At 42.2% G+C, this 22,027-nt stretch overlaps 2 protein-coding genes across 2 annotated transcripts; one reads left to right on the forward strand and one right to left on the reverse strand.

Annotated features, from left to right (window-relative positions):
* Nucleotides 1-2: 2 nt before the first annotated feature.
* On the reverse strand, nt 3-5,560 carry LOC136711260 (glycerol-3-phosphate dehydrogenase [NAD(+)], cytoplasmic). The gene is made up of 8 exons (XM_066687386.1): nt 4,732-5,560; nt 3,987-4,164; nt 2,807-2,947; nt 2,499-2,637; nt 2,266-2,378; nt 1,757-1,990; nt 1,460-1,566; nt 3-716 (listed from the first exon to the last, which is right to left on the reverse strand). The coding sequence occupies exons 1-8, from the start codon at nt 4,770-4,772 to the stop codon at nt 620-622; spliced, it is 1,050 nt and encodes a 349-aa protein (XP_066543483.1). The 5' UTR covers nt 4,773-5,560; the 3' UTR covers nt 3-619.
* Nucleotides 5,561-5,679: 119 nt separating this feature from the next.
* osbpl11 (oxysterol binding protein-like 11) lies at nt 5,680-21,076 on the forward strand. Its single transcript, XM_066687383.1, has 13 exons — nt 5,680-6,121; nt 9,609-9,677; nt 10,151-10,326; nt 10,569-10,648; nt 11,132-11,314; nt 12,284-12,482; nt 14,051-14,193; nt 15,730-15,870; nt 16,090-16,576; nt 17,696-17,882; nt 18,237-18,419; nt 18,618-18,771; nt 18,966-21,076. The coding sequence occupies exons 1-13, from the start codon at nt 6,006-6,008 to the stop codon at nt 19,020-19,022; spliced, it is 2,175 nt and encodes a 724-aa protein (XP_066543480.1). The 5' UTR covers nt 5,680-6,005; the 3' UTR covers nt 19,023-21,076.
* Nucleotides 21,077-22,027: the final 951 nt, after the last annotated feature.

Consider the following 22,027-nt stretch of genomic DNA (forward strand, 5'->3'; position numbering starts at 1 on the left):
TGTATTAGCACTGATTCCTTTATTTGTGCAACGAAATATAAAGAACATCATAGAATGCATGTCTGTGATGTTAAATTATAATTACAGGTATTTCCCACATTCCCAAACTGATATCTCACCACATTTTTTTTAACCTTTCCTTAAGCCCAAAAATGCAAAATCTGTACATCTGCATTTTGTAATCTGTAAATTTAGTAGTAAGATAAGTCTTGATTCAATTAGTGGTATTGTGTTAGTTTGTCAGTTGAGGTACTCAATTTGCATGTCCAATTTAAGTAATAGAATGTGTGTTAATGACAAACAACATTACCACTCAATGTACCAACACCTTTCGTCACACAATTTTCTAAAGTTTGTAAATGCACTTTCTGAAGTATTCAAGGAACCTTTTTTGTGTTATTGTTTTCAACAGATTCAATTTTTCCATTATATGCATGAAAGGCTGGGATTGGCAGCTAAAAGAATAATACTACATCATTCACTGTTATATATGTGTTTAGAAACATATTTTAGTGTTGCGACACATTTACAAGTATCATGAAAACTAAATTTCTACTGATTGTGCGTTTGCAGCCTGTTGTTAATTACACATTCAAGGAGAGAACAGTGGCACACCAGGTCACATGTGCTCCGGGTGGCTTTGTAAGCATATGATGAAGTCTTGAACAGGTCTGCCCTCGAAGCAAATCTGATAGACGGCCGTAAACAGCGGAAACCTGCATAGGAAGAAAAAAAGAAAATGAGAAAACATAATATTTCCGCCAATCACAAAGATGTTGCCGAAGAACTTGAATGTCAAATTAGTCAACAGTGAGGCATTGTGGGAGTTGCTTCCACTGACCACCGCTGAGTCAGCATGTGACCGGGCCTTTCATATTTGTTTATTGTATTCTGAATCCCTGAATTGTTGAATAATAAAGCCCCATTAACATACTAATTCCCATCAGCTGATACGGACCAAGTGAGTCATTCTATCCGATAGAGCTACCAAATCTTCCGGTCTAGCAAGATACTGGCCACCTCGTGTTAACAGTTAGTCAGAATAAATATCCCGCTCTAGGTTTTGATCGGAGTCCGTGTAGAAACAAACCAGTCGAGTTTCAACAGTGCCACATCAGCCTTTTTGAGTGATCGCTACGTTTGCTTGAACAAATACAGCATTGATGCTTTTTAAGACTTGTGAAATAAGTAAATCTTGTATATCCATTTATTGGCTAATTCTTACCTGGGATAGTTAAAATAAAAAAATAAAAAAAATGTATTTATTACAGGTATTTCAACAAATACCTTTATTTCTATCAAATAAAATGTCATACTTTAAAAAAGGCTGTGTATTAACAGTATTTTAACATTTATAGAATGAAAGGAAGAGATTGTGAGGGAAAAAAGCATGACTTATGTAGCCTATATTATCATTTTATTTTCTGCATGATAATGAATGTCTCTCCGCTGTACTCACTTGTCAGTCATGTCCCTCTGTTTGAGGATCTTGTACACCTCGGCGGACGTCTGCGGACCTTGCAGCTTCTGTCCGTTGAGCATCTCCTTCTCCAGTTCTTCGATGGACTGGATAGAAAAAATGATCAAAGGTCACTGAAAACATAATTATAACACTAAAGAGTAGCTATCAGATCTCACAATTTTCCACAATTATAACAAAGATGTGGACTGTGTTGCCATTTGGTTATGTCCATCGGTGCCGTGACCATTCTTCAAGAGCTTTCGGTTGTTCGTCGTGCAGCGTTAGCGCTCTCACCTTGGACGTCTTCACGAACGCCTCCGCCACCTTCCGGTTGCGGCCCCCGTAGCACGTGGTGATCAGGTCGGCCACCCCGCAGCTCTCCAGGAAGGTGGCCGAGGTCACACTGCCCTTGCAGAACAGTTTCGCAAACGCCACCATCTCCATCAGCCCCAAGCGGATCACGGCCGCCTTGGTGTTGTCGCCAAAGCCGAGGCCGTCGCAGAAGCCAGCCCCGACCGCCACGATATTCTGTCAGAGGTTCGGGAGGAAAGACAACATGTTGACTCTTGTTGAGCTCTAAGGGAAGGTAACAAAAGTCACGTACCACACACTGATTGAATACATACACCAGGTTAGAAATCGGCACTGTTGAGGAGAGTATAGAATTACGAGTTTCTTCATTTCCTTTTTTGGCTGAGACTCTACAAACAAAAGCTTACACATTCATGTAGAGTTATTATTTATATCCTAATGTAGACTGAAAGGGAAGTTATCCATGTCCCAGGAAGTGAAACATCTCGTACCTTCAGCGCCCCACACAGTTCCACCGTGTCGCTCTCCTTCACCACAGTGATCCTGAAGTTGGGAGTCTGCAGAAGGTCCTTGTAGATCCGGCCGTGCTGCTCGTTCTTGCACCCTGCGATGAAGAAAACCCCGAACACCTGCTTCAGCATTGCATTTCACATTGTCCATTTCAGTAAGGTGTGCCGAGATCTTTGTTTTTTATTTATTTCATTTTCCGACACGGGATAATTACCTATGGTTGTTTCACAGAACTTCTCATCTGCCACTTCATTCGCGATGTTGGCGCCCATCAACACGCTGACTTCTATCTCCATTTTCTCTTGGATGATGTGGGATATGAACTTCAGACCATCGGGGCCCTCGTCAATGCCCTGCAGCAATCATACAGGGCTCAAATCAAACACTCACCCACCCAACATACAGCTCGTAAACAACACTGAACTTAGAGGAATATTTTCTCTTCTAATAACTGAATACAATCAAACACTGACGCGTTAATCCTGCAAAGTTTCAAGTATAATATGGGGTTTTGAGTCTTACCTTGATCAGAGAGATGCCAATGGCCCCTGGTTTGACCTGGGTCTTCATCTGATCACACAATTTCCCAATGAACTGATGAGGAATGACAAACACCAGGATGTCTGCGCCAGCCGACGCCTCCAGCACGTCTGGCACTGCAACCTGAACAATGGCAGAAAGCAGGTGTTGGTTCTTGTATTCACATATCAGTTGTGATTTCTAATGCATATGATTCAGGGCTCTAAGTAAGCTTTTTATTTTAGTAGCCATCATTTTAGACTTTATGGTTGGTGGGAATATAAAATGGTTGCCCACACACACATACAAACAAACAAACCATTTGCAGTGGGGGACTCTCAAAAAACAACAATAAAAAGGAGCTAAACCAATGACCCATTATACACTTCTTTTAAGGCTACAGAAACATTACCCTTTCTTCTTTTACAGTAATATCTAAGCATAAACTTATCTTAGATGTAAAGGCTTTGGTGGCACTTCTGCCCATGTGGCTGGCACAGAATCAAGTAGGTCAAAGACCATGTCACACAATGCATTACAAAATAGTGTGAGCTTGTGCTCTCTGGTGAGTCAGACCTTGTATCAGCTTCACCTTGTGAGCATTGCACAACTGGATTGATTTATAGAATACTGAATTATATACACAGAAATTAAGACTCATTTATTGAGACAGAATTAAGGCACATTCATATTTGAGAAAGGCAGATACTGAACTAACTTCTCACACCATCTGATCATAACTGTTAGAAAAATCTCCTGATTTCTCTCTGCATTTTCAATTTCAGTTAATAACTTTTCAATTTCAGGTTGCTATAAGAGTTAGACACACTAGACTGGACTAGAGAATAAAGTGCTGTCGAATATGCACTAGTGATTTCTGTTTATCAGATAATTTATTATGAAATTAATAAAATTGTTTTAAGATGCACAGGCAAAACTCTACCTCAAAGCGAAAAGTGTAATTCTTGCATAGAAAAATAATATATGTGTGTCTGTGTGCATGTTTTGATGACTTGCTGATTTTTAAAAGTTCATCCTGAATTAAAGCCTTGTGATTTTTTAAAAGTTATTATGAAATGCTGTGCAATAAGTCTGTAGAGCAGAAGTAAAACTGTTGACAAAGAGCTTTGTCAGCCTCTTATTTTGGCATTTCTCAACCTTTAGGAGTATCAAAGCAACTTACAACATTTTTTGGCAGCTTGTGTCCAGGCAGATATTTCACATTTTCATGCTCTGTGTTGATTATCTCTGTGAGCTTTTTTCCATCCACCATTTCTTCATAAACCCACATTTTAACAATTGGGTCAAACCTGTTGGACTTGGTGACATTCCGCCCAATAATCTTGGCTATAGCAGATCCCCTTAGGAAAAGAAAATTAATCAATTCTATCAGCCGCAATGCATTATGATTAGGTATCTGTTGCATTTGTAGACATTTCACATATAGTTTAACATGGGAAAACATATTTGAAGCCCAAGCCTGATAGCTATGAACATTTAAAGTGCGTTTTAACTGATCACAAATCCTTTATCATGCTTATTATAGTATGCTGCGACTGCAATGAGACGTATGTGAAGAATAAATGATACAATTTAAGAATGTATTGTTGCAGAAACAGAAGACGTGCGAGTGTCGTGTGGCTCATTTAGATACAGATGTTGAGCTGCAAGTCCAGCGGCAGGGTTCAGTGGTTGCTGTTGAGGTTAACCCAATTCCAGCTCTGTCAAGGTGTGGTTACCCGAGTAATACCTAGTGCTCCGTCTTTAACAAACAAACAAACCCGCAAACTCACCAGTCTCTGTCAACCCACTGGGGATCAAACCACTTCAACCATCCATATCGTTGTGTTTATTTACAATCGCCATTTCTCACCACACATGCCCAACTGAAACGTATGAAGTAAGCGTTAAAGTGGTTCAGTGCTTACCAGTTTCCAGATCCAATGATGCAAACTTTCTTTCCAGGCATGTTCACCTTGTGTTTGTAGTATTCTGGTTGCAAGGCTTGTCTGCTACGTTATTGCTAGTATTATTTGTCATGCACGGTTAAAAGCGCGTCGTTTGCAGCTGGTGGCGGTGCAGAGAGCTGGACTTCCTGGATCCGCCTGTGTTCAGCCTCTGACATTAGCGAGATATCGTTTAAAACCATACCCCCTTCCCCCTTAAACATGGATTCATAATTATGGCGATGCACTGCCCGTAAGGGACAAAGTACACTTCACACACTTCAAAATCCGCTCCACCCCTCAGGTGTGCGGAAAGTGTGTTTAGCATGGATAGTTAATCTATTCTATGCACCTTCCTTCGTTGACAATACGAATCTGTAACGATATATCCTTATTTGAATAATTGTTGTTTTAAGTCGACATCTTTGCATTTGAACCATGTGCATGCTAGGAAAATAATTATTATGACGTAATTAGCAGACACCAAGTTGAATTCCAATGTCAAGTTTGATCAAGTCAGCCTAGGCTATACTATTTATACATTGCACAACCAGGGTTTACAACCTATTATTACAAAGATAAATTGAGCAACAAATAACAGTGAAAGACATTAAGTAACGAGTGTCTTAAGACAGAAACTTAGTGCACAAATAAACTTCCTACTTCATTAGCATACCCATACTACAGCTAGATATAAATAGTATTTATCTACTAAGCTGTACCTACTAGAAATAAGATGAATTTTAATAATCTAGTGAAATCTGTTTTATCTAGGGTAATAACTTGAACAATGTTACAATCGTTAACAATCCCAACGCTAACACGTTAATGATATCATTGGTGCCCCTCATAAAGATGGCCGCCTCCTATCCCGGAAGTGATGCTGTGAGGCTGACCCCCTCCGGACCCGTGTCACATGACTCCATGAATCATTTTGACTGCTTTCATGGAGGGTGCGAGCTGGGAGCTGACCGTCGTGAGCAGCGTCAGATAAACCCCGGGTGTCGATTAAAAAAAGAAACGACATGAAACCGAAATCGATGGTCCGTGTCGGTGCGGCGGAGGAGGATGCGAGTGTCTAGTGTCGCTGCGCGTTTCTACAGCCGCTGACGCCGGGCGAGGCCTGCAGGAGCCGCGGCAGCAGCAGCACAAGGAGGTGGCTTTGGGGTGTCCTGACCCGGGGTTAAGCTTGGCTGACACCCGCCCACCTTTCAACGACAACGGTACCCACGACTCCGGGGGCTCAGACGGAGACCATGCAAGGGGAGACCACCGCCATGCGGATATCGGACAGCGAGGGCAAGCTGGAGCTTTATGCCCAGACCAAGAACCCCAGCGCCGGCAGGGGGAATTCAAAAAGCTGGCAGTACAGGTACGAGAGGGGGCTGTGTTGGTGGTGGTGGTGGTGTCGCTGTTATAAAGTGGGAATTGATATTAATCATAATTATAACCGTATATGAATAGTGTGAATCTGTTATTGTTGCAGCGTACAACTGCTATCTTTGAATGTATCAGATGCATCTCAGAGCAGCGATACAAAGGAACTTACAATTAAGTTTCCAATTAACCAATTGTCTGATGAGCAGAAAGTGTGTATGTTGCTCCTTTTGTTGTCCACGGAGGGATATTGGCTACCTGCCTCTGACCGAATCAATATTGATCTCAGTGTATTTTTACTGTTCGTTTTACTGAGTTAAGCCCCATGTTATTGTCTTTGTCTTTATTGTATTGGGTGTTATTGTAGGTTACCAGTTGAGTGTCGGTTCTGTAGTTTACCAACTGCTTGTTACCAAGCCAGCCAATAACTGCATCTGAAACCCTCCAAGTCCCGCAATTTAAATACAATATCTTTTAATAGTATCACTTCAAATTTCAAAATAATGTTTTGCTTTGAAGTGCTACCTGGTTCTCCCAACTGCAATACACATCAAACCAGTAGCCCTTTAATAAACTGAGTTATTGCTCGTTTGCTCAAAGTCATGTTTTCCAGAAAATAAACTACAACACACTTGTATTGTAGACAGTCAGGGCTGTTTTTCCTCTGTGTGTTACTGTTATATACAAAATAAATAAATAAGCATCATGGTGTCCTTACCTGACTTACTCAAGCACCAGAGCAACCTGTCAGAAGATACCTGGCTAGTTACTGCCAGAACACACTCTTTCTGCCTTTTAAAGGTTATCTTCAGTAGGTATGCCTAGTTAAATTGTTAGAGAAAGCAGCCATCAGCTGAGAAATGTGCTTAACTATCCTCATATTCCCTAGCTTCACATTACTGTTTTCCCAACACAAGACAGTATTTTATCAATACCAAACTTCCTGAAAAGAAACTTTGCTGAGTTTGCTGTCACAGGTGAAATAGCATCTCTGTGTTCAGCAGCGCCACAGAGATATAGGGGCTGATGCTGCATTTTGGATTCAGCCCCGGCTTTCTAGAGTTCTCTGTGTGACCTTTGTTAAGATGTGTATGCCTTAAAGTATAAACTAGTGTCTAAATAACTTGCCTGCTTTTCTGGAGTACATTTATGGGAAGGTAATTGCTTCAGGGAGAATATTTAATGGTGTTTATTTTAAAACCTTTATGCATGCTAAATTAATGTATAGCAATATTACAGAGCACAAGCTATTGTCCTTAAGAGTGTGTTAGCGACAGACCATGCTATGCCAGCAACGTTTACATGAGCAATAAGGTTAATGGGAGTTATGGAATCTATTTGCTTAGTACGTTTGTTTTATTGTTTTTTTTGTATAGGGCTACACAAAACATGTGTATGTTAGTCTAGTTTGCATTTAATGAGATGCTTTTCTCTGTTTATGTAATCTTTAAAATGTTAATTGGAATATATACTACAGTGGCCAATTTATTATCCATTCAGACCAACAGGCAATTTAATTCAGCCTGGAAGAGGTACTATAAAAGCAATTTCAATTTATAGTAAATTATGGAGGCTGTTTTCTCTGTTTATTTTAACTACTGTAAGTCTAGGCATCAAACAGCTATTGGTCAGTATCACCTCTCTAATATTAGCCTTGAAAACCTCTGCATCATCACAGATTCATTACAAAAGGAAAAACAAAAACTCGATTACTTTCTCAAAATAGAACAAACCAGGGGCTTTGTGTCAAGAGTTGGGACTCTCTCTGCATTGACAGACAATACACTGTGCACCCAGCTCACTGTGCAAGTCCATTCAAAAGCTGAATGTCACAATGCCAGCAATACATTGTGCTAAGATTTGTGTGCGCCAGGTTATTACAGGAGAGCTTGCACTTGGTGGAGGTTTCTGACTCTTTGCAGCTGCTTGTGACTCTTAAGAAAGCACAGCAATTAGTCATTAATAATGAACCGCAAGGCTATTATCGGTGGCTTGTTTAATAATTGCACATATTGTTAAATAATGCTGAACTGCACTTTAGAGATGTTCACATGAGAGATACTGTTCCAAGCACAAAACAGTTTTCCAAATGTCAAACCTAGACTGAGAGAGGATTCGGTGGAAATCAGCTTTTATGAGTGTCCCTTGGATGTGATTTTGTAGGCATTCCTATTTTCTGGGAATTCGTTGCCTGTTATCTAAGCTGTGAAGTCTTGCATTCTCTAACTTTTGTCAGCATGCTGACTTGCGCAGTCTGTGGCTTTGTTTGTTTTGCTTGTATGTTTTCATGCAACCAGGGCTACAGCCTCCATGGGGTTCGTATCTCTAAAAACAATGCAATTAGGAGAGTCGATGGAGCGCACACTGCCATTCTCCTGAATTTGCTCAGATGGGACTGCTTAAATCAACAGCTCAAACCCCTCTCTTGGATAAGAACCTGATGTCCCAAGATGGGCTGTTACTATTATTTGCTCAACCTTGAAAGTTTTCTCAAGACAGTGTTCTTCCTTCTGTTGTATTGCTCCTGATTATTTATATATTAATTATGAATGTGTACAGGAAAGCATGCAATGGTCTAAAAGCTTCACTTAAATTAGTAGTATACAAACATGTTATATTTAGGTCTATAGCTATTATACGTCAAAACTATGATGTAAACCCTGGAATAATTGTTAATTCAGTGCAATAGATTCAGTGCCTGTAATCAACAAACACACAAATTGTTTTTTTTTTATTATTTGTTTGCATGTGGTCTTATCCTGTGATTTGAGAAGAAGCACCTTGACACTTTGTCCCTTTCGAACTGTTTACATCTAGAGGAGAGAGAGTTATCTGGCAAGCATGATCTATATTGTGCAATATGCTTGCTATTGCATTTCCTCTCAAAGTAACAATGTAGGCCTACTTGTTTAGAGAAGAGAATTTAACCACTTGCCAGGATCCTTTACCGTGCAATATGTTTCAGGCATGACGATGGTGAAAGCGTTGTGCACGTTTGTACAGGTCCGCAATTAGCTTACCCCCCGGTTTTAATCGAAGGCAAAGGACGGGATTGGAAGAGCTAAGAGCTCTGAGTGCAAGGTGAAGAAACCACTATAAGCAGTAGAGAGACGTTGTTGCTGATTTATGATCTGATAAATGTTCTAGGGTTTCTTAACAAATCAATGTCTGCCATATTAGCAAAGCGTACCTTCAATTGCCTACTGGTGCTGTTACAGTAATAGCAAATCTTTTTTTTGTTTTGTTTTTTTTAATCGAAATGTCTAGCACTCATTCAGAGCTGTGCTTGGAAATGGCTTTTTTATCCAATTTGATAACCCAAAGAACATGAGTTTGGTGATGCAGATAATTATTTTGAATGTGGTCAAGCAGCAGACTTGTTCCTTAGACTATAAGGCTTTAAAAGTGATCTCATCAAACGGTTCTGAGAAATACAACAGATTGTAAAGCCTTGTTTTGACTTAGATTTTTTTTAAATGCAGTGATCACATGGAAAACATTGACGGCTACCTGATGAAGTACACCAACCTGGTGACGGGCTGGCAGTACCGGTGAGTGAGGAGTATAGGCCACGAACTGCTGCTGATCAATACCATTAACTGTAGGTCGATTTCTCTCCTCACAGCCAGCTTGAGGATTAGCTCGGTTTGTGAAAGAAGTATATTATGAACATTGATCTGTAATTTGCAAAAATGTTAGTGGATTTGAGCAGCATGAAAACAAGTTTCAGACCGGTCTATGGCTCTGTGGTCTGTTTACTAACCCAAGCAGAGAAACCTAGTTGTCACTGTTTCGCACCAATAACCACAATAAAGTGTCCAGACCAACATAAAGAAAATTACATTTATTTATAGAACAATGTGGTTAGGAAGTGTGACATCCTAAAATAGCATATAATCCTGAAGCATATAATGCACAAAAACAAACATTAAAAAAACAAAGCCAATTCTAACTGGTGTGATAATTTGAAACTTGCGTCAGTCATATGAGACCAGGCCTCGTTATCTTCTGTTCGCTTCTGCAGGTTCTTTGTGTTAAACAACGACACCGGGATGTTGGAGTACTTTGTCAACGAACAGTCCCGGCCTCAGAAGCCCAGAGGGACTTTGCTGCTGGCGGGGGCTGTGATCTCCCCAAGTGACGAGGACTCGCACACCTTCACCGTCAACGCCATCAGCGGGGAGCAGTACAAACTCAGAGGTAGGAGGCTCAGCGCAGGGTCCCTCGTCTCGTCAGTGTGGACAGAGGCCGCTGAGGCAAACTGATATTATACTAATACGTTGATCTAATGTGAGATCAATCTAGTGTTCTTGTTGAGGGATTGTTTTAAGGCGATCAGCTGGGAAACAGACCACCGTGATAACCTGGTGAATATTTAAAATATCGTGAATTTTATTATGATCCGAAACCATATGCGGTTATCCGTTTGTATTTGTTTACAGCTGCAGACGCAAAGGAAAGACAACACTGGGTCAGCAGACTGCAGATCTGCACACAGCATCATACAGAGGCCATCGGGAAGGTGTGAATCATAGCATCCCAGCATCCCCTTGTTCTGACTGTTGATAATCTGAATGCTGTGATATATAAGCAATGCCGTGAAAGAAATCAGGGTGTGGAGTTATTTAGATCTGTGGCTTTGCTCTGAAGTAGAGCAATAATGTCTTCAGAGAGGGGTGTGGTTAACAGCTAAGCATTGTGATTACTACTTGACTATTTTCTATCATTCTTACTTACGTAGGGAGAAAATAAATCTTCCCACACAGCCAGTTCATAAATCTGTATCCGTACATTTCATTTAGCAGCATGGAATTGAGCAAATCACTCCCCTCTAGTGGTTAAAGAGGAAGGAAACTAAAGTATTACTCTCATTGTCTGAAGTGCTATTAATGACAGCAAAAGTTGGCATTTCTCTTTGTGTGCATCTGCTTCTTCATAGTCAGGTACTAAATAGTCTTTCCTAAATCAAGTCCGTCAGTGCTAACCTTTTTCTATTTCTCTACAGAATAATCCACCACTTAAGTCTCGGAGTTTCTCCATGGCGTCCCAGGGTAGCAGCAATTCCCCCCTGAACCAGCGGAGGGCCAGTCAGAACGCCGCCTCCTTCTTCTCACAGATGCCCAAAGGGACTTCAACATCCTCCAGCAAACGGTCCCTGCAGCCGGACCACTTAGTGGACGTCCGGGAGGTGGGCCTTTAGTTCTGTAACCTGCAGAGCGCGTTTATAAATCACGTTGGCTTTTCGTCCTGATGAAACGTCGTCTTCGGAGAGGCATGCAAAGTCACTCTGGGTTTTTTCCAGCTTTATAATTATTTAAGCTAATGACTAGAACTTGAGGACTGATTCTGAATTCACACAGAGAATGTAAAAAACACAATTCGATTTAATTCTAAGTAACCACACCCAAACAGCTCAACCCTGCTGGAGAATGTCTTCTATGTATAGAGATTGTGATCAATAGATAAATAGTCTGTGTCTGGCTGTGTCGGCACGCTAAATATTTGTTTGTGCTTATGGTGTAACGCAAGCTACCAAATACATCAAATATTTAGGTTACAGCTTATTTTTAGCTTGTGTGCTGATCAGCGTCCTATTTTATGTGCAATTTATATTTTGCTGAAATCATAGCTCTGTGTCCTTTCCTAAGGACATTTTTCCTAACATTTTCTTCCTAGTAAGGGCTTTTTAGGGAGTTTTTCTAGATCTAAACTCCAGCCCGGATATTGGAGGTGCTTTTCCAGGTCACTGGTGTCTTCTGTAATACATTTTTAATGGAACAGGCCAGACAAAGTGGTTCTGACCTCAAGCTTTTTGTGTTTGCTTTGTATAGATACCCATTTAATCTGCAAGATGTAAGAGAGGTTTTCTTTTGATTATGTATCTATATTAAACTGAATTATTGTCAGCTTTCACCACAGTGGTAAAGAATAGATATTCTTGTAGATTTTAAAAACATTCAACCAAAATTGTTTGTTTTGAAGGTCAGTTGGCTGTTTTATTATTGTTCTGAAATATATTTCCATCTGGAAGACCCCAAGCTGTTGGTTTAAAGTCATTAACTAACCTAAGTAGTCCTATTATCCACCCCCATGTTAACCTGATCTCGGCATCCTTGCTGTAGAGAGAGGTCTTATACATGCTGTCCTGCATCCTCAGATGATGACCCAGGCACAAGGGCAGCACAAGGACCTGATCCAGACCATCGAGGGCCTGCCCCCTGCGACCGGCCTCTCTCCTCTGGACCAGGACCTCCTCATGCTCAAAGCCACCTCCATGGCCACCATGAACTGCCTCAACGACTGCTTCCATATCCTGCAGCTTCAGCAGGTAGCCCGACAGAAGGGTCCCCAGCCAGGTGAGACCGAGGGTGGGATATGAAGGGCCTGTCTGTTTTAGTCCTAGCTGATGATCTCTCCTTAATTCCCCGATAGGTACATTTTCCCAGCTTCCCTTTCTGTCAGTGTCTTGGTTATTCAAAGTGTTTGTCATATTTAAGTGGTTTATTTATTTGTCATAGTGTCATGGGGATGTTCTAGTTCTAGGTTTAAGTTATAGATCCACTGTTTTAAGTGTCTAAATATTCTGTCTGTTCTAAGTTAAGCAACCGAGCAGTTCTGTCAGGTAGGGGCTTTCTGAGATGATTCAAGTCATTCTGTAATGTTGAATTCCTCTTGTAGCCAATTACTTTTCACATTAACTAAAATAACTTTTATAATTTACTCTTGTCATGAATCGCACCGAGAACTCCCCTCCAGTTTGATCTCACCCTCGCTGTCCTACATTATCCATTTTTAGTTTCTCTGCTATTTCTACACTTTCTCGGCACATTCTGTATTTGGCACCTGTCAGGACTTGAAGCGTCCTTCCTGTTTCTAAGAGTGCAGGGTCAGATGCAGTGACCTGCCTGGGATTCACGCCATCCACAGCCACAGCTTTCGTCTCAAGGCTACACGGAGAGGCCGTTGCATGAGATCTTTTTATTCGGTGTCCCCACAAGGTTTGCGGTGCTTCGCATCTCATCGGCTTCCCGCTCTGGAGCCGCTTGGAGGCAGGGAGCGGAATATATTTTTATAATTAATGAGGAATCTTATCCACCTCGATAGACTGGCCGGGGTAACCGGAGACGTGGGCCGTCAGCGGCGGAACAGCTTGACGGCTCTCCAAACGCGACACCGGCCTCCCTGTCAGCCGTGACGAAGGCTGCTATTATTAATTCAGCAGTCGCGCATTGTGGCGCTGTCACCCAAAATTAATAACAGCATCTACGAGTGAAGGTCTCTTTCTTGGATATAACAATATGCTGCATATACATCAGCTGCTTCTGATCTGCGGGTTCAGTGTAGGAGACTTTTATACATAGTTTAACACTCCCACTCCTTTCACATCTCCGGAGAACACAATACCTGCCATTAATCAACACCAGTAACCTCGAGGGCAATGATAAGTCTGTTTTTCTTGAGAGAGGAAAGATGAGGTAGTTTCTGATTCCTAAGCTGTTTTGAAGAGCTTTATTCTGAGGGCAAGGAGTTAACAGTACACGCACACACGGGCCATGAATAGGGTCTGTTTAATCACTTTGTCCTTTGCAGAGTTTGGGTGTCTTTCGGGATATGGTTACTCGCGTTCTCATTTCTTTGAGATTTACTCGGATACAATGTCTTTCATCCAATCGGGTGCTTTAGTAATTCCTGCTGGGCGGAGCACTGTGACTTTCTATTTTTTTTTTCTTTCTTCCACCTCTCTCTCCCTTCTTTCTCCACTCCCTCCAGCTGAGGTTAGGCAGCTGTGAGTTTTCTTGGCAACTGTAGTGGGGATAATTAGTCAGCTCTGCTCCTTTTTTAGATGGTGTCTTTTCACCTACCTCTGACATGTCGAGCGTCCAGAGCACGAGCGATTTTGAGCCGACGGCCGCTTTTCTTTCAGGGGCGACCATCGAGTGGCTGGAGCCCAAGCTCGCAGACCACCTGAAGAATGGGAACACGCTACAGAGCTTCTCAGTGGAGGAGGACAAGCCAGCGAGCGACTGCCGGGAGAGCGTCAGCACGGAGCCATGCGACTTGGCGGGGGTAGGAGCTGTTGCTCAGACATGTTTGTTGTGGTTTCTGTCGGGAGAAATATTCGCTCACCTGTGTATTTTCTTGTATTTTCTTTGGCACGGTAAGCTCTCTAATCAAATAACATCAGTTGTGTGTCATCTTATGGGGAAAACACATTCCCTTTCCTTGTAGAAGTTCGTTTTCTTGTGATGCCTCCTGATAAAGGAGTGCAGAAAGATTTTCCTCTCAAAACTGTCCTGGAATCATTTAACTAGCAAATGCGTTCAGGCCGTGGGATATGCTATTACATCACAAGCTTTTGCGTAATCACAAAACTCTTACTTATTGCATTAAAACACCCATGTATAGAAAGACGGTTTGTATTTTTTTTTACTGAATTTTATGTCAGAACTTTTTCCCTTCACAAAAGATGCGTTGTGAACAAACCCCATAAAACTAAGAATGAAATGATTGAGTTCTGTACTAAATAAATAATTGCACCCCAGAATCAAAGGAACAGAGAATGAATGGAGTGTTTTTAAGGCACAGAAAAGGACAAGATGCTACAGGTGAAATTCATGAATAGTTTCTAGTTTCTTTTGAGTCTGTGGGGCAGACGGGTAATTTTTAGAGGCCTGTGGTTTAGTAATCATTCAGCAGTGAAACATTAAAGTAAAAAAAAAACATGTAAAGCTAAAAATACACAGCAGCTCACATTGCAAGAGATGTGAAACTAGTTATTTTGCTCTTACTGGGTCATTTACAAATTTGTTCTTGTGTCAAGTAAAGCGGAGCACCAGAGAGCTTCTCTTACCAGTATATCGGCTTTCTTTTCTTGATGTGCTGTTTCTTGTCAGAGGTCTGTTTTTCACATCGCTAGTCAAACGCAGACCTAATAAGTGTGGATTACTAGGCCTAAATGCAAATCAGCTTCTAAATGATCAGATAAATACATCCAGATGTATTTTTATATGGATTTTACAGAATTATCCCTAAAAAATAACTCATTCCATTTCTCCGAGACGTGTGTGGAGATGAAGTAACTGTGTCACCTCATAAAAGCATGATTCAGGTCCCTCCTCTCTGCCAACCGTTTCCCAGTTTTCCCCCCTCAGTTGAACGCTGTTCTGGTTTTGAAATCATAATTTGGGGACATAAGAGTTTACATGGAACAAACTGGGTATCAATGATCTAATCAGATGAAAGGATCATGTTTCACTGAAGCATCTAAACATTCCGCATCCCTGATGTATATTTTAATGAAAAGCGTTTTCCATCGGCCTGACGTTTTCACCGTCCTGGATAAATGAGTCTTCTCTCTGTTTAAAATCACATAAAAATGATATGCAGCTTTCGGTCGAGCGGCAGTCAGGGTTGTAGTTGAATAGTATGTTTTCAAAATGTCGAGGGACACCACCAAATAAACAAGAACGTCATCCGTGTGACTGTCCCTTTCGATGGAAGGAATTTTCTAATAGATTCCAGACTCTATGGCTTCATGCCGTTTGTTAACATTTATGAATTGGTTTAAAAAAAGTTGACTGATCCTCCTGGTCTTCTCCTCAGGAGGAAGAGGACATCGACTGTGAGGAAGAGCAGGAGGACTCGTTCACCGACACGGAGGAGGACCTGGGGGCGGTGGAGGAGCAGCGCAGCATCATCTTGCACCTGCTCTCGCAGCTCAAACTGGGCATGGACCTCACCAGGGTGCCACACTCATTACTCTCTCTGTTACTGAGCTGGATCTGGCTGAGGCTTATAGTGGAGGCAACGCAGTTGAGCAAAACAAACTAACACTTTGATTTTGTTAAAACTTAGTCTCCGTCATAGTCACAGGGTCAGCTGTAAGACTAGTTAACCTTTTCATTGGTTGGATTGACGTGCTGTTCTCCCTGACGTGAACATGTCCATCCTCATCCCCTGCAGGTGGTCCTGCCCACCTTCATCCTGGAGAAGCGCTCGCTGCTGGAGATGTACGCCGACTTCATGTCCCACCCGGACTTGTTCGTCACCATCACAGACGGTGCTGGCCCCGAGGAGCGCATGATCCGCTTTGTGGAGTATTACCTCACCTCCTTCCACGAGGGCCGCAAGGGGGCCGTCGCCAAGAAGCCCTACAACCCCATCATCGGGGAGACTTTCCACTGCTCCTGGAGCGTGCCCAGGGACCCGGCACAGAGAGGGGGCTTCTCCTCCTCCTCCCAGGGCAGCCTCAACAAGGACCTGCCGGAGGCGGGCGGGGAGGCGCCGGACTGTTACCACGTGCGCTTTGTGGCGGAACAGGTGTCCCATCACCCGCCCGTGTCTGGCTTCTACGCCGAGTGCCAAGAGAGGAAGATGTGCGTGAACACCCACGTGTGGACGAAGAGCAAGTTTATGGGCATGTCCATCGGGGTGTCCATGATCGGGGAAGGTAGGCATGGTCCCTGTTCTGCGTGTCCTTGTGGTGGATAGCTTCACCCTCTGGAGAACGTCCGTGTGCCAGGGTGGGGGATCGGTCTTTCCCATGCATCAATGTTTAGGAAACCATTTTACCCACGGATAACAATGCAAACCCCCAGTTTTAACGTGGGTTAGAGCAGTATTTATCTGTCTTTCATCTGTGTTGTGTGCTGGCAGATTGGTGAGCCTCAGAGCCTCATTTGGGAAAGAATACACCACTAACTGCACATTGAAATCGAGAGCTACCGTCTCGTTTCCTCCCAGCACAAAATGTAAGGGCCATGGCGTTAGAGGAGCCAGGCCAACATGTCAGCGTATCCAGTACCTCGTGAGGCCGATACTTGGAGTTGTTCAGTTAGATTCTCTTCATGCCTGGACATCTTAAAGAATATCTTTATTTAAAACCCATTTCCTCAAGATTGAAAGGCAGGATTCGCTTATCGGTGAACACCCAGTAAACAGGATTGTTCCTTCGCTGGTCACCGAGGCTGTAGTTTGGTATTTCTGCTGCCCCCCAATAATAACTTCAAATTTGAAGCAATTATTCTTGGAATAAAGACTTTCTGTACTCTGCACCTTAAAAGAGAATTATCTGTGGTAAACTGTGCCCTTTTATCAATAACTGGGTGCTGAAATGGAGCTGAATTTGTGCCTCTTGTATTGTTTAGTTCAAATATGTAGTTTTTATCATCCATACCTTCAAAAAGAAATCTGTAGATGTGTGAATAGTTAATCATAATGTCATTTAGAAATGATTGCTAGTGTTGAGGTGTTTGCAAAAAACTAACAAATAATCTGGTTTCTGTTTCCATTTGAGTGAGTGTGTAAAATATTGCTTACGTTTCTAACTATCTTTTTTCCTCGTGACTTGATTGCGCTGTTCCAAAGCATCGTGCACTTCTTATAAAACACACACTCGAGCGATTTCCCACAGACGTGCGTAGGCATGGCACTCTGCTTCAGATTTGTTGAAACAGCTACCGGATTGTCTAAATGACTAATGCAAAGCTGGGCTTGGCCATAACAATACACATTTGTCTCTCTCCATGTGTCCCTGTCTGTGTGCTGGTTGCATGTGGCGTCTGGGCAGGGCTGCTGTGTTTGCTGGAGCACGGCGAGGAGTACACCTTCACGCTGCCCTGCGCCTACGCCCGCTCCATCCTCACTGTGCCCTGGGTGGAGTTGGGCGGGAAGGTGAACGTCAACTGCGCCAAGTCTGGCTACTCGGCCGCCATCACCTTCCAGACCAAGCCCTTCTACGGGGGCAAACTGCACAAGTAAGCTGCAGGGTTTGGCTTTTCAATTGCTTGTTTTTCCCCTTTGAAAATCTAATGGATTGGAGCTAAATGTAATGCCAGACGATCATTTTTGCTCTCTTTCTTTTTGGGAATTTCATTTTCTGAGAAGAGCACAGGAGACCTAAGTGTTTACTAAGCGTTTAATTCACAAATAGAACAAAATCCTTTTATCAGTGACTGAAAATAGATATAAACATTTTGCCGGACTTCAGAGTGTCTGTAAACTAAGTGTTTGTCGTATCGGTGAAGTTAATTGGAGCTGTACTCTTCCAGAGATTTGCTTGGCCTTATTTTGTGATAATTCATCTTCTCCCTGATCCCCCACCCCCGCAGAGTAACAGCCGAAGTGAAGCACAACCCCACCAACGCCGTGGTGTGTCGAGTGCAGGGCGAGTGGAATGGAGTCCTGGAGTTCACTTACCACAACGGGGAGACCAGGGTGGTGGACGTCACCCAGCTGCCCGTCACGAAGAAGAGGGTGCGGCCCAACGAGATGCAGGGCCCCTACGAGTCCAGGTGACACGCCCGCCGGACACTGAGACCGCTCTTCAGTGACCAGAAACAAGTCCCTCAAGTGATTGACGCACAGATTTCCCAGCATGCACGTCGCCATCTTTTCATAGACTGTGTTAAGATGCAGACTTGTTGCCGTTTTATTATTTTTCCCCTCTTCAAATCGACTAAAACTAACAAAAAATTTCCCGCTCGTCGCAGGCGTCTGTGGCAGAACGTGACCGAGGCACTTCGGAAAAAGGACATCGACAAGGCGACTGAACACAAATGCTTCTTGGAGGAGAGGCAGAGGACGGAGGAGAGGCACCGCATCGAGACGGAGACGCCGTGGCGGACCAGATATTTCCAGAGCGAGGTGAGGCACCGCGGCGGGGTCTGTGCATTTCTGATGCTGTGGGAGAATTGCATTAAAGCTACTAAGAGTCGATCGTTTTGAAGGGGGAAATTCACAGTCTGTTCTGATTATTTTTAATGTTTTAAATGACTTCTGTAGATTAGGAATCGGATGGCATAGTAAGATTTGAAACGACTGCCTCCTTTTCGTTTCAGGGCGAAGGCTGGGTGTATCACAAACCATTATGGAAGACGTTGGTCCCAAATCCCTAGACGCGCCGCCTCCCCATCTGTTTCCCCGGAATTAAAGCTCCATACGTTTGCATTGAGGTTTAATTTAGCCATGTGGGTTTTTATTTTAATTTGTTTTAAGAATAAAGAAATTATTTAAAAACTCACCTTTTTCCGATTTGCAAAACAAGCCACTGGTGTGCGTTCGTAATGTACAAAACCGAACACACACCCACACACACACACACACACAATGGGGCACTTTAACCTTCAGTAAAACCCGACACGGTGCATATTTTATAATATTGAATGAACTTTTGTATATTCAAATACTAACAGTCTTCGAGTCACTCTGTATTGTTGTACAGGTACTTTACTGATGCTGCCTTAAACAGATGGGTTTTGGCAGCGAAGAGCAATGCTGCAGTTTGCTCATGCTCGATGAACTGGACTTGCCGTTTTATCTCTTCAGGGAGTTTTAGCACACAATGCCATGTCTGAGAGGTCCGTCCGACCTCCGTAACCTTCCCTTCATGTGATATGAACATGGGATCTGGGCACCCATGAGGGCACGAAACTGGAAACCTTTCACTAGGAGATCGAGGTCTCGGTAGCAGTCCCTGTCGAAGATGTCTTTTCTACTCCGTTTGTACTTCGCCGCTGTTGACCGATTATCTGAATCCGAGAAGCTCTCACTGCAGAGAGATACGAGTCTCCTGACGAGTTCAAAAGCTGATGTTACCCTCAATCTCCAGTGTTTTGACCAAATGTCATGCGGTCGCTCAACACCGAGGTTCAAACCTGGCTCAAGCCGGCGTTCACCTTGGTGTTTGGAATATTTATCCTCAGACGAGCCATGAAATGCCGCACTTCGGTTTGGGTGCAAAGAGTGTTTTTTATATTTCTGTGGTGATTTTCCTTTGAGGTGTGGAATCTATAGCCTTTTTCCTCTTGACATGAAATGCATTATTTGTATTGATTCGGTTTATTCTTTGAGATGCAATCTTCCCAACATGATTCTTTCTCATCTAAGTGTCGTTTGTGTGAATTGTATAATGTTGTGCAGTCGGTGTTCAATTAATTGTGTACTCTTCCCTTAAAAATTATTTCACTACAATCCAATCGCTGACATACTGGGGACAGTAATTAGTAATTTGTGTACTTTAGTTCATTTTGAAATCCATGCCAGACTACAAGTTTCTTTCTGTGTCCAGCTTTTAGACCATGTTCATACTGCAACCCATTTGATAATTTCCCCCAAAAGTAAAAACATAAATTCAACTTCAATTTGAGTGAAATATTGTCGTGGAAAAAAGCACAACCAGAATAGAGAGTGTTCAAATATTGAGACGTCATACTGGAAAGATTGCAACTGAATGAAGAAGTGAACTTTATTTCAAGACTACAGTACTATGTAACTGGTTCTTAATCTGTGTCGTGCATTTTTTGCACTTTTATTTCTTCCTCCTTTTTCGGTCTCTAAATGCAATAGAGAGCCTGTGCTTGAATATACGTGTCAAATTGATTGAAAAGTGTGGAAATAATCGCATGTGCAGTGAACCCCATTGCATCCACAAGACCGGTCCGATTTCACCCCAGGAGCCGCGTTGAGGGCGCTGGATGTTGGTCTTTACTATAAGCTACCTTACTCTCCAGTGTGGTGCCTTAGCCATTTCATCTGTGCATTTGTCTTCCAGTCTGTGTATATAGCATGTCCTAGACCCTCCTCAAAGATAGTCCGACGTCTCCTTACATCATAGCTAAAAGAGACATGGCATTTATACATATACCGTATATATATATATAATAGTTTTTTTATCATTATTATTTTCTTCATTGCTGAAAGACATCAATAACACCTACTTGGGGAATCTGTGAACTGAGAACTTATTATTAAAAGTGTAATGCCCTCTACCCTTGTCATTGTGCCGTGATCGAGCGGCTCTTAAAGTGGTGATTAAATGCACATTTGGTTCCCTGACCGTTATGTACATCTTGCTAACCTGTGAAATGCACTGACATCTTTTAAGAGGTCATTCCTTGTAGTCTTGGCAGATAAGTGTGATGAAGAATGAATAAAGAAAACTACTAATCCATTTTTGGCCAGGTTTTGTTTCCATTTGTTGTTTAGGCATTTCCCCGTTTTATTTTTGTTCTTATGTTTTAAGGTTTGCAATCCATTCTGATATCTTGATTTATCATCCTGGGTTCTGCCTTTTATTATCACCAAGGCTGCTAAATAAATCATTATAATTACAAATACTAATATATATTTCTGATCGGACATTTACCTCCTCTAATTCCTGTACTCTTATTTACCATTAAGGTTTCTTCCAGCCTCTACTGTGTTGCTCAAATTAATTCTGTAATGTGAAATTATTAGTCAGGAAAACAAAAGTTGAAATATTTTTATGGTTTAATTTGTTTATGCTGCCCTCTAGTGACTGGAGACTCAGTCCAGACCTTTTCTCTGGAAATCAGAACATCCTGGCATGTGCAAATCATTAAAATATTGGTATTTCATTCAGTCGTAATGCCCAGGTTTACAAATGCCATACAAGTCTTTCCATATTGACTCTGAGGGAATACTTTTCTAACTGGTGTATTAGTTCAGACCACTTCCTTTTTTTAAATGGTGAATTCCAGTAAATGATTTCTGCACATCTGTTTGAAAGGTCATTGCTGGAAAAGAAAGACACATTCACTGCAGATAATTCCCCAAAATAGCCCAAATCACAGTCTGAGTTACAGCTCAGATGTGAGGCGTGTGCTGTTCTCGGACATCCAGGACATTTTAGTAACGGAAACTGAACACCGAAGGTTAAGGGTGTGTTTTACTGAATGTAGTTTAAGAAGATCACAGATGAGGTGTTTAGGTTGAGAAGAGCTCTATTTCTCCAGGTCTAACGTCTCATTAGAAACATTTAGGACTATCTTATAAAACAATGTTAAATCGCTGTGTCTACACAAGAAATCCCCTTAAACTTTGTACAAAAGTAATGTTCTTTTGATTATGTAATTCTTGAAATAAGCAGACACTGACAGAG

Source organism: Amia ocellicauda, chromosome 16 (genome assembly GCF_036373705.1).
Source record: "Amia ocellicauda isolate fAmiCal2 chromosome 16, fAmiCal2.hap1, whole genome shotgun sequence".
NCBI lineage: Eukaryota > Metazoa > Chordata > Actinopteri > Amiiformes > Amiidae > Amia > Amia ocellicauda.

Excerpts from the sequence above, each read along its gene's own strand:
- LOC136711260 (XM_066687386.1), bottom strand. The coding sequence starts at position 4,772 with ATGCCTGGAAAGAAAGTTTGCATCATTGGATCTGGAAACTG. Across the intron at positions 2,638-2,806 it reads TTGGCATCTCTCTGATCAAG|GGCATTGACGAGGGCCCCGA; the intron begins GTAAGACTCAAA and ends TGATTGCTGCAG. Across the intron at positions 717-1,459 it reads CAGAGGGACATGACTGACAA|GTTTCCGCTGTTTACGGCCG; the intron begins GTGAGTACAGCG and ends CTTCCTATGCAG.
- osbpl11 (XM_066687383.1), top strand. The coding sequence starts at position 6,006 with ATGCAAGGGGAGACCACCGCCATGCGGATATCGGACAGCGAGGGCAAG. Across the intron at positions 9,678-10,150 it reads GTGACGGGCTGGCAGTACCG|GTTCTTTGTGTTAAACAACG; the intron begins GTGAGTGAGGAG and ends TCGCTTCTGCAG. Across the intron at positions 18,772-18,965 it reads CCAGATATTTCCAGAGCGAG|GGCGAAGGCTGGGTGTATCA; the intron begins GTGAGGCACCGC and ends TTTTCGTTTCAG.